General features: G+C 47.0%; 1 protein-coding gene across 2 annotated transcripts; it reads right to left on the bottom strand.

Moving 5' to 3' along the window:
* Window positions 1–2888: 2888 nt before the first annotated feature.
* On the bottom strand, window positions 2889–10443 carry Pdp2 (pyruvate dehyrogenase phosphatase catalytic subunit 2). Of its 2 annotated transcripts, none has more exons than NM_001024606.2 (2): window positions 10320–10443; window positions 2889–8435 (listed from the first exon to the last, which is right to left on the bottom strand). In NM_001024606.2, the coding sequence occupies exon 2, from the start codon at window positions 8392–8394 to the stop codon at window positions 6796–6798; it is 1599 nt and encodes a 532-aa protein (NP_001019777.1). In that variant the 5' UTR covers window positions 8395–8435; window positions 10320–10443; the 3' UTR covers window positions 2889–6795. The 2 variants fall into 2 exon arrangements, with proteins under 2 accessions (NP_001019777.1, XP_006531223.1); XM_006531160.3 differs by lacking the exon at window positions 10320–10443 and adding an exon at window positions 10096–10168.
* Between the last annotated feature and the right edge of the window lie 1135 nt (window positions 10444–11578).

The following is an 11578-nucleotide window of genomic DNA, read 5'->3' as shown; positions in this document are numbered from 1 at the left end:
TCAGAATGTCTGTCTTAGCTGCATTTCTTTCTCTCGCCGCCTAGCCCCTCTTCTCTTCCAGGTTTCCAAAATGCCTTTCCAGGCTAGAACCCAGGTTGTGATCTACTGGCCAGACACAACAGACTGGAGCAGATTCCAGGCTTTAATTTTTGTTCTCCTGTCCCTGGATGTCCCTTCCCTGCCCCGTGATGAGTTTCTTAGCCCTTAGCTAGCCTAAATGACCAGCTCCGGGACACCCAAGGCTTGTGCACTGTGGACAGAACCACAGCCCTAGGAAAACATCCTGTTTCTCTACCGCAGGGAGCTGGGGGTAGATGAGGGCTTTATAAAGTCTGGGAAAGGCAGGCAGAGTTGTGGGCAAAGATACAGCGGGCTCCAGGGGGCTCCTCCACAGACTGCTTTCCTGGATCCCAACCCGCTTATTCCCCTGGCAGTGAAAGTCAGGAGAGGAATCCTGACATCCTTGCTATGCTCCGATGCCCCGTCCAAGCCATTGCTCAGACTAAGTTATGTATGCAGAGAGCAGAAAAGGTCAGAGGCCAATGGGACCAAGACACTCCAATAAACAGTCAATAGAAATTCACCAGTCCCAGATGGAGCCAGTGACTTGGGAATCTGACCACGGACAATTCAGAGGGCCACCAAGGTTAGGGACTACTTAGGGGTATTTAGTAACATCAAGTAATAGAATAAAAATTCTAGATATGAAAGGCTAAATCTATTCAGTTAATTTTTCCAACTGGGTGGTGGTGGTCCTAATGGTTTGGAGGATCTAGGGTTCAGACCTGTCAGCGAATCTCTGTTTCAAAGAGAAAACTGCGGGGTGGAGAGATTGAGGGGCCAGGTGTGATGGCTTTTAATCCCAACTTCTGGGATTTAAAGGCAAGTGGATCTCTATGAGTTTGGGGCTAGCCTGGTTTGCATAGCAAGTTTCAGGCCAGCCAGGGCTACATAGTAAGGTCCTGTCTCAAAAACAACAGCCAAGGGTTTTGTTTGTTTGTTTGTTTGTTATCTTTGTGGGTTTTTTTTTTCCTTTCTGGTCATTTTTATAGTTTTTTTTTAAATTTTTCTCTGTCTTCTAGTGTGTGTGTGCATGCATGTGCATGCAGGTACATTCATGCAGGTGTGCTCATACAGCTGCACCCATGCATGTGCACCCATGCAGATAATGTTTATATGGGTGTGGATGCAGGCACCTGTGTGAAGGCCAGATGTCATTCCTCAGAAGTAACACACCTTGTTTTTTAAGACAAGTTGTCTCTTGGTTGACCTAGGGCTTGCCAATTCAACTCATTAGGCTAGGTGGCCATTGAGCCCCAAGGACTTTTTTTTTTTAATTTATTTATTATTATATGTAAGTACACTGTAGCTGTCTTCAGACACCCCAGAAGAGCGCATCAGATCTCATTATGGATGGCTGTGAGCCACCATGTGGTTGCTGGGATTTGAACTCAGAACCTTCGGAAGAGCAGTCAGTGCTCTTAACCACTGAGCCAAGGACTTGCCAGTCTGTCTCCAACACTGGGATTAGATGTGCTTGCTGGCATGTTTGCTTGTGCAGGATCTAACCCAGGTCTTCATGCCTGGGCAGACTGAGCTTTCTTCAGCCTCTGTCCTAGTTTTATGTTCTAAAAAAAAAAAAAAAAGGGGGGCTGGTGAGATGGCTCAGTGGGTAAGAGCACCCGACTGCTCTTCCGAAGGTCCAGAGTTCAAATCCCAGCAACCACATGATGGCTCACAACCATCTGTAACAAGATCTGACGCCCTCTTCTGGAGTGTCTGAAGACAGCTACAGTGTACTTACATATAATAAATAAATAAATCTTTAAAAAAAAAAAAAATAGGACATTGGAGTGTGTAAATTGAGGCAATGTAGGCTGATTCCTAATACCCAAAACAATATCAAGAGTTAGCAGAACTTTTTATTATTAGCAATAATGAAGGGGGGGGAAGCCTAAGACTTCTGTGTATGCACTAAAAAAAATTAGTTTTATTTTATGTACGAGTGTTTTGCCTGGGTGCATATATGTACACGGTGTGTACACAGTGCCCACGGTCAGAAGAGGGCCTACGATCCCCCTTGAACTGTACGTTTTGGATGATTGTGAATCTCCATGTGGGTGATAGGAATTGAACCTGACTTCAGATTCCCGATGCTGCCAGGCACGGTGGTACACTTGTGCTATTAATTGCAAAGCCATCTCTCCAGCCACTCCACCTACAGTTTTTAATAAGGACCCACTGAACAATATGATTTTGGGTGTATTGAGGCATGGTGCCATCTTGGAGTGGGGGGTCTTGCGTTCCCTGGAGACAGCAGCCTAGACTTTCCCCTGGGACTGGCTTTATGCTGCTGTCAACACAAAAACTGTTTTTACAAGTAGATTCTCAGTAAGGATGAAATCCCGGAGGGCCAAGGCCTGGAGTGCACGGTGGGCCTCAGTCTGTTTTCTTCTCAGTTCTCCGCTCACACAGCTAGCATAAAAGAATGCTCCTGAGGCTGGAAAGATGGCTCAGTGTTATGTGCGCCTAAAGAGGACCTGAGTTTGGTTCCTAATACATACTGGGCAGCTCACAACACTACCTGTAACTCCAACTCCAAGAGAGCCAACGCCCTCATCTTCCCTCCCTGGCCATCTGCAGTCACGTGACATACCCACATAGAGACACATGCTCACACTTAGTTAAAAATAAAATATTAAATAAAAATAAACAAGAACTCAATGTGTGTTAGCAGCAACTATAAGTTTTATGCACCAAGCTCATCTTTGGAGAAGACTCTTAAATAGCCCAAACTCTTCCTTGGTCAGATAAAAATGCTGAACCCAAAAGTTGGCCCGACACCCTATGGGCTTGAAAAATGAACGTTCGAACTAAAGGAAGCCAAATTTCATTTTGCATCTTTTATTTAAAAGTTCTACTTAAATATCTTCAAAGTTTAGAAAATCAGTGTCAGATAGGGACACCGGTACACAGTTTGAAATACAAATGCCAGTAATTATTAAAGATCATGGTTAATGATTGTTCCAAGAAAATGCTTAGTAAGAAATATTTTCCAGGAGGCAAGTTAGACACCGGGAACCAAAGGAAGAAAGCAGGGGACCTCAGCGGCTCAGGAAACAGTTACACAGCAGCCTAAACGTGCCTCCCCCACCAGGCTACACACATGACCATTTGCAGCATGAACTGCACCACTAGCTTTGATCCTCAGTTAACAGGGTGCTTCCACAGCAGCTGCAGCACTTCAAAGACTCGGCACTGCAATGGCTCCATTCCAGAATATTCTGGTTTAACCTGGGAGGTTACCACTGTCCAAGGAAGAACAGAAACTGACGGTCAAAAGGACAGAACCAGCCTCCCTTTGAATGTTGCTGTTCGACATAATTATACCCTTCTTTATCTGAAGGTCAAGCCATCTGTGTTTAAAAGTTGTCAACTTGATTGTGTCCCAATCAAGTTTTGTGCCTAAAAAGCTTTTTAGCTTTTATTAAGCCAAATGTACTTCTGGGGAAAACGTCCATATATTACAGCATCTCAGTTAACATTACAATAACTTAGCTTTAATGTTACAAATAACATCTCAGAAGACTGAATCTTATTAACATGATCTAATATACATTCAAAACTAGTCTTTCCTACAGCTTTATTAACTTTGGAAATCAACAGCACGGCACTGTTTACACATAAAACAAAGATCTAAATGATATCATTGCCATCTGTCTCTTACCCCAAATCATAAGCGTCACTTTAAGCACCAAGACATACTTCTTTCAAAAATTACATCTGCAATACTAAACGGTCAGTCTCATTATTTAAAATGTAAAAGTCTAATAACTGGAATCTCGATATGAGAGGGAGGAGAAGCGCTTTGGAAGAAGTGACAGGGACCATGGATCTCCTTCCTAATTTCAGTGGCCCAAAGCTTAGGCTCACTTGCTTCAAGGGAGCCGCTGCCAAGACCCGTAGCCAGCAAGACACTGGCAAGGGACCAGAAGACAACACGCACTGGAGCAGGCACAGAGGGGCTGAGTTCAGAGGGAGAGAGAAAGAGAGACTATAAATTGCCCTTTCTGCTCTCTCAATATTTCAGCTGGAGAGCAGGGACATCTATTAGACAGTGAGGAGACACAGAAGGGAGGTCTGTGTCCTATCAACTCCAGGATTAGTTACTGGATTCAGAACCTTTTATGACCCGTGCCAGCCTCCAAAACAGAGCTCAGACACCGAACACCAGTTAAGGCTCCAAGGATACTCCTGGCTTTAGCTAGTACCGAAAGCAAAGAGCAAAGAAAAAAAAATGTTCAATAGTGTCTTCCATTCAAATAACAAGCCATAAATCTAGACTAATAATGACTCATGTTTAGGGGTTATGGGTTTTTTTGTTTTGTTTTGTTTCCTGAGGCAAGGTCTCTCTGTGTAGCCTTAGTGCCTAGCTGGGGACACACTATTTTTTTGTACAAGGGTCTCACGTATCTCTTTGAACTTCTGGTGTTCTTCCCTCGGTCACGCAAGTGCTACAATTAAAGCCTGCGCCACCACACCCAAAATTTTCATTTTCTACTTTATTTTGAGGCGGCAGAGTTGGGGGTTATTATGTAGGATAGGCGTAAAGATGAAGGTTAAGAAAAAGAGGCACTCAGAAGGTAGGCCACACCTGAGAGCATAAGCGTGGTCCTCTCAGAAAGGAGCCACAGAGAGTAAACCCACCCAAGTGTGGGGGCAGAGGGGCTGCTCCTCAGGGGGACTGCCTACATTTTACTTTTGAGTAAAAATCTAAGAGATCAGGTTCAGAACAAAAGGACCCAAGAGTTCTGTTTCTTGTCTTTTTGTTTAAAAAAAAAAATCACTAAACAGATACACTAGGAAATATACAAAAGCAATCCTGATTTTGTTTTTGGTGGGGGTGGGGGTCAAGACAGGGTTTCTCTGTGTAGTCCCAGCTGTCCTGGAACTCTCTAGACCAGGCTGGTCTCGAACTCAGAGATCTACCTGCCTCAGCTTCCCGAATGCTGGCACTAAAGGCAAGCACCAACACTGCCCGGCTCTGATTTTTTTTTTTTTTTTCTTATTTATTTTGTGTGAGTTCACATGCCACGGTGCACACATGAAGGTCGGAGGTCAACTTTCAACTCAAGCCTTTCATCACGGGGGTCCCCTGGATGGAACTCAGGGTTTTGAGACTGGCAGCCTTTACCCACTGAGTCATTTTGCTAGCCCCATCTAAACTCAACAAAATGTCTACCTGCAAAGCCAAGGGGGCCAAACCTAGTGTGTGGATGATACAGTGGAAACAAGAGCCTTGCCGACGATGGCTGAAGTGCTGACAAGGGCAGGAAATTAAAACTGCCCAAAAAGAACCACATGTGTTTAGGGACACATTTCCTGAAGTTCAATGCCACAGCCACCTGACAGAGGAGAAAACTTATCCTCTAAACCGGATTCGTGCGGATTCGTTTTCAAACACCAGTGACCCATGAAGACTATGGCCAGATGATTTTTAGCTTTTACCTCTCACACTAAATATGGTCCCCGAGGCGGAGTGACGGCAATTCAACAGGCAGGGGCGCGTGGCCCATCTGATAAGCCTCCCTCCTCCCTTCCAAGATGCAGAGAGAAAGCCTTACTTTCACTTCTCTAGATCTAGGCTGAACTCCACAAACCACTGAAGAAGTCCTGCCTACATGTCGTCAACTGCCACCCAACCATATCACCTTCTTTCTTCCAACCTCTGGATGATAGAACGGGGAAGATTTTCCAGTAACGTCGGGATGAGGCTAGGCAGACAGAATAGCAGAGGTAGGGTTGTGTCACGGGGAAACAAGAGTTGGGGCTATAATCAAAAGGAACCTAAAATTATGAGTAGCCTGTGGCTAAGCCTGGGGGAGGTGGGGGAGGGGGGAACGGCTTACTCAGCAAAAGTGTCAGGAGTTAGGGATTAGACAGAAATCACCTCCCAGGACGGATGCCTCGAAGGTTCAGAGGTGAGGCTCAACGGAGGCGAACAATAGCTGCACAATTAAATTCAGCTGGCCCAGGGCCTAGCTCCTCTCTTCCTCACCCAGGTCCCAAACGTGCTTCTGGCAGTCCTCCTTGAGAGCTGGAGGGTTCAGTTTTAAAATAAACTTAACCAGCGTTAAAAAACGCAAACAGTACAAAATGTTGTCAAGGTCATTTCCGACACACACACACACACACACACACACACACACACACACACACACACATATAGAAAAGTGCCCTGAAGATTCTGAAGATTGCTTTGTAAACCTAGGCTTCCCTAACTAAAAAACAACAACAACAACAACAAAAAACAAGACACTAGCGCCTAGACTTTGGGCATAACAGAGTTCTGAATAATCGCATCTGTAAAATCTGCAACTGGGTCTCAGGAGATCCTGAAGTTCTTTATTCTTAGACTCATGATTAAATTTATCCTTTAAAAGCACGGGATGACACAATTTAACAGTCTTATAAAGGACATGGGCTACGTGAGCCTAAGCCAATTTTAGTCTTTATTCTGCCTGCTACACAGAAGAGCTGACCAGCACACACAGGACAAAAAAAAAAAAAAAAAAAAAAAAAAAATCACTCCTAATGTCTTTGTCCTGTCATCATCGTTGTCTTCGTAGTCGTCTCCCCCACCATCACCACCACTAAGGCTGGTTTTCCCTCTCTTCCTTTGTTAATTACTCAGCAACCTATGTCTGCCTATTCTTTACTAAGGTTTGGATTGCTCACTAAGGAGTGAAGTGTCTAAAGGGCATTCCTGTTAGCCTTGGCACCAGAGGGAGACTCTTAACCCTCTTTACAGTAGGTATCAATTGAATCAGAGTTAAAAAACACCACCATGACAGTGATATCATCCCGGTACATCCTGGCCACATCCTCTGGCAGTGTCAGCATGGCAGCCAGCCGCTCCGGCTCCATCTCCCCGTACTCGTTGCTCCCGATGGCGTGTCTGATCAGATGCGTGGCTGTGTTCTGGTCAGCCGCATGGAGTCCACTGGCTTTCCTCTGCAGCAGCAGGCTCTGCATGAGGCCTAGGTTGGCTGGTCTTTGGTCCAGGTCCGGCTTATGGCGACCCACCTTGGACAGGTGCCCCACCACCAGCCTCACCACGTCCTCATTCCCCAGCATGTCCCACAGGCCATCTGAGGCCAGCACCAGGAACTTATCCTGGCGCCTTAGCCTGTGGTAGGTAACCTCAGGTTTGGCAGTCAGGTAGGGTGGAGTGTAGTAGTGGGGCGGGGTAAACTGGTAGATGTTGAGGGCCTCCGTATCAAAGCCCCTTGCGAGGACATTCCGCTGCAGCTCTTTGCTCCACTTTAGCTGGACATCCCCGAAGGCCCTGCAGGGCATGAGGACACCCAGAAGCCTGTCGTCTATGATGAGTGTCCTGTCCTCGGACTCGGGGTGTTCCCTCTTAAGCCGGGACAGCTCAGCCTCATTCCAGGCGTTGTGGTCACAGGTAAGAGGTAAACATGACCAGGCACCGTTTTCTTCCTGGACACCGAGGATAGCCCGGCAGTCACCAGCATTTGCTACATGCAGGTGAACTCCATTGACGTGGGCCATGCAGGCTGTTGCCCCAGAGAAAGCAACCTGGAGGGATAAGTTTCTCGTTACCTCATCTTCCAGAGGAGCCTGGATTTCTAGCGAGATGTCAGAATCCAGTCTCTGGAAGGAGTACATCAATGCTTCTTCAATGCTCAGCCCCATTTCCATATGCAGGTCAAGGAGCTCCTGCCAATAGACACGGAGGTGGTCCAGATGCACGGACGTGACGTCCTTATAAATACTATCTCCGGGGTGCTTGAGCCAACGCAGGATGGGCAGCAAAGGCTTCATGTTTTCCGTTGCTTCCTCCATCTGCTCCAAGGTCTGATGGGACATCAGGGACACCGCCATGTAGTAGAAAAGCCTCTCACTCACCGCTTGCGCACACGCGTGGCCCCCGTGTCCATCAAAAATACCGAACATCATCCCATTCGTTTGGACGCAGGTAGCCACACCTTGCCGGTCCTCCACAGGGGAATTGGCAGCCAGCTGGTTGCTCTCGAACCTTAACACTGAATTTGGTACTCCGTTGTTGAAATCAAGGACCTTGTGGGATGACTCGCCAGCTCGGAGCAGGTCACTGACCTGTTCGGGGCTGAGCTGTAGGTGGAAATCCTCTTCCTCGGTTGATGTGTGTCTGTAGGCTTTCCGCAGGGCAAAGCCACCAGGTGGAGAACCACACTTGAGGGCTGATGATGCCAATGCCGGAGAAAAGGGCCTCCACTTCAGCAGGTTCCTACTCGTGGCAGCCCTTGAGTATAGGCGTCTCCCACCTCGTAAAAGAGCAATACGATTCCTTGCAGAATTGAAGATCCAGTAGGACACAGTACTTGACATTCTGAAACAAGTGGCAGGTGGAGGTGGAGTGTTTTTTCAGCCTGAAATTTCAAGAGTTTATAAAAGCTTCAAAGTTCAAGTTATTAAAAATACTAAACTGCTAGAACATCACTTTTGCTAATGCGCTCTCTGATTTTATAGAGAGCTTCCGGCCTTCCTGCCAGCCAACTTGTGCCTCCTTTTCCTTTCTAAACCGTTCCTCAGGCCAGAGCCTACTATCTACGTCCTTTGTTCAGTCTCCCTTGCAGTATTTAAGTTTTCCCTTTTGTATCTGTTCCCCCAAGGAATCTACCTACCCCATGAATTCCAGTCATGTAGCTGCTGACTAGCGGCTGTCCTGAGTCCAGGCCTGTACCTGGTATACATTATATATATTACATTAATATATTATATATAAATATCATCAATATTATCTCGATATGGTGTTTTTGAAGCCCCACTGACTCTAGCTACTTAGCATACTGTGTCTCACCGGCAATACGTGGTTAGGTTTTGTTTTATTATTGTTGTTTTATTCATCACTGGGGACTGAACACAAGGTCTCTTCTATTTGATCTACCACTGAGCTACATCCCCAGCCCTCTTTCACACTTAGCCTTGAACTTTAGATCCTCCTGCCTCAGATTCCAGGGTAGCTAGAATTAGCCATCAGTTGCTGGTCTCACAGAATTCCTGTGTAATTTGTATTGGTCATTGTTGTTTTGTTTTGAGACAAGGTCTTACTTTGTCACCCTGGCCAGCATGAAATTCACTGTGTAGGTCAAGCTGTCCTCAAAATCAGAGATCTGCCTGCTCTGACGTTCTCAATACCTCATGAGATTAAAAGTGTGTGCACCATGTCAAGATTTCACAACGTTCTGTAAAGACTTAATAAAATACGACACTTCTGAGCCGTCACAGTGCTATCACGCCTTTAATTCCAGAATTCCGGAAGCAAAGGTGAAGAGGCAAGCTGATCTGTGAGTTCAAAGCCAGCCTGATCTACATTGCAGACTGTTACTTTGCTTGACAAAGTAAGCCCATGGGAATGGGGGGGGGGGGTTGAAACTGGGAGTGTGGGTGCACGCCTTTAATCCCAGCACTTAGAAGGAAAAGGCAGGCAGAATTTGAGACCAGGTACACAGAGAAACTGTCTCAAAAATCAACAAAAGGAGGGAGCCACTATTTTTGTCCTTGGGATACATTCTGTACAGATTTTTATATCATTGGGCCAACTACTGTGAACATGATTTCCTATTAAAGGCAATGTTTTCAGTGATAGTACTATTTATGGTTTTTGGCATAAACATTCACAACTACTGGTGACTTGGAGCTTGTTTCCACTAACCTGGTACCAAATTACATGGCATTTGCAGTCACCTTTCCCTTACTTATTTCCAAAACCAGTAGGTCAAAGGGTATAAACGCACTGTCAAACCGATTTCCCAAAGCCAATACCCATCCCGCTGAACTTGGGACAGATGAGGTCGGACAGGGGCAGATGGCCTCAGACGCCCCTTGACCCTGCAGAAAGGACAGGCAGCTGTGCGCAATGAAAACCATTCGCCTCCAATGGGACAGAAAGAATTTAGCACCCCTAAAGAAACCAAGTCTCTTGATTTCTTGGCTGGACCGCAAGGCTCTAAGAAATCCCAGCCCCCGTTTAGTGGCTGAGCCTTGGCTTTCCAAGGTGTAAGAATCCAGTTGCGACGTCCAGCTCACCGGTGCTCCAGTACTAAGGAAGCTGGTGCAGAGAACCGGCTAAGCAGTCGTCTCCTCCACCAGTGCGCGGGCCCACGTGGCGCGTGCGCGCGAGTGGGGTGACCATGACCAGGGGCCAGCTCGTCCCGCCCTCTCACCTCATCCCCCTCTCCGCCCCATCACCTGAGGTACCCGTAAACTAGGCTAGGGAAGGCGTCCGCACCCCGAATCGTCCCCTTCCTTACCTCGTATCCTCGTCCTCTCCTCCCCAGCTGGCGCCGCTGGCACTCGGCGGATCCTCTCGGCTCACTCTGGTCCTGAGCACAGTTCCGCGGTTGCTGCGACTGGGTTTTACTTCCCTGGAGAGGCCCCCAGTCGAGGAACCAGCACCAAAAGAAATATCCCTCCCGCCATTCCTGATTGGCTTATCCTTGGAGGCGGGCCCTTGACGGACATTGAGATTACCCAATGGATGAGGAGGGCAAAAGGAAGGCAGAGGGGCGGGGCCGGGAGGGGCCACCCTGCACTCTACCCCCTGGGGTTACCCGTGGCTTTTGTGCAGCCGCTGCGCCAGTAGGTCGTCACGTGGGGCTCTTCCCCAAGCTTCCCTTATCACCACACCCTGCAAAGCCAGAACCAAGAGACCTCTCCAGTTCTTTACAGTTCATTCTCACATAGATTCCTCCCGGGTTTTGTTCCGTTCCCTCCAAGCCTCTCTCCAAAGTGCCACATCTTTATTATCTTTGGACACCTATCTTGAAGGCTTTATGGACACTCTAGGTTCTACTTGCCCTGACCTTATCTTCCAGTCAAACCTGCTTTTCTTCCTAAACCAGCAATGGCTTCGCCGGCCCCAGAAGACCCAAGTCCAAACACCAGGGTCAATTTGATGCTTCCCTTACTGTCACACACTTTAATCCTGTCATTCCCACCTCCTAAGTCCCTTCCCACCCATCCATTTGCCAATGCCAGACTCCAAAGCCTTTAAGGCCCCCTACTTCCAAATTACACTTAGTCCCAACCGATTTTCCTTCCTTTACAAACAGCTAGAAGGAACCTTCTAATACTCACATTTCTGATCTAAAGAGTTCATTGGCTCCTTACTAACCACCATTTTGAATTCTCAATTACATTGGCCTCTTAGCGACAAGTGATGTTAGCCGCACCTTTACTTGTTGGTAGCTTGGGAGAGCCAGAACCAGAGAGGTCCAGAGCTTTCCCTCCTTGCCTTCTGGTCCTAACAATAGCTGAGTCTGGTCTTCACCTTATAATGTGTGAGTCAGTAGAGTCCTTTCTTGAAGTCAAAGAGAGATAAGAGATAGCAGAAAGGTCTGAGAGTGCTGTCTCTGGAAAGAAAGGCAAGCTGGTTTACCCAAAGTCACGTCTGAGGTAAAAGTGTTCCTGCTGTATTTCTGTGATGTGTCCCCTTACTGGGCCTCAGGCCTCTCAAGGAGGTGGTTGCTTGGGAGTGTTTTGTTTTATTTGTGTTTTTGAGGTAGCATCT

The sequence above is a fragment of the Mus musculus genome, chromosome 8 (genome assembly GCF_000001635.26).
Source record: "Mus musculus strain C57BL/6J chromosome 8, GRCm38.p6 C57BL/6J".
NCBI classification, from domain to species: Eukaryota; Metazoa; Chordata; class Mammalia; order Rodentia; family Muridae; genus Mus; species Mus musculus.
This window is presented reverse-complemented; position numbering and strand designations above follow the sequence as displayed.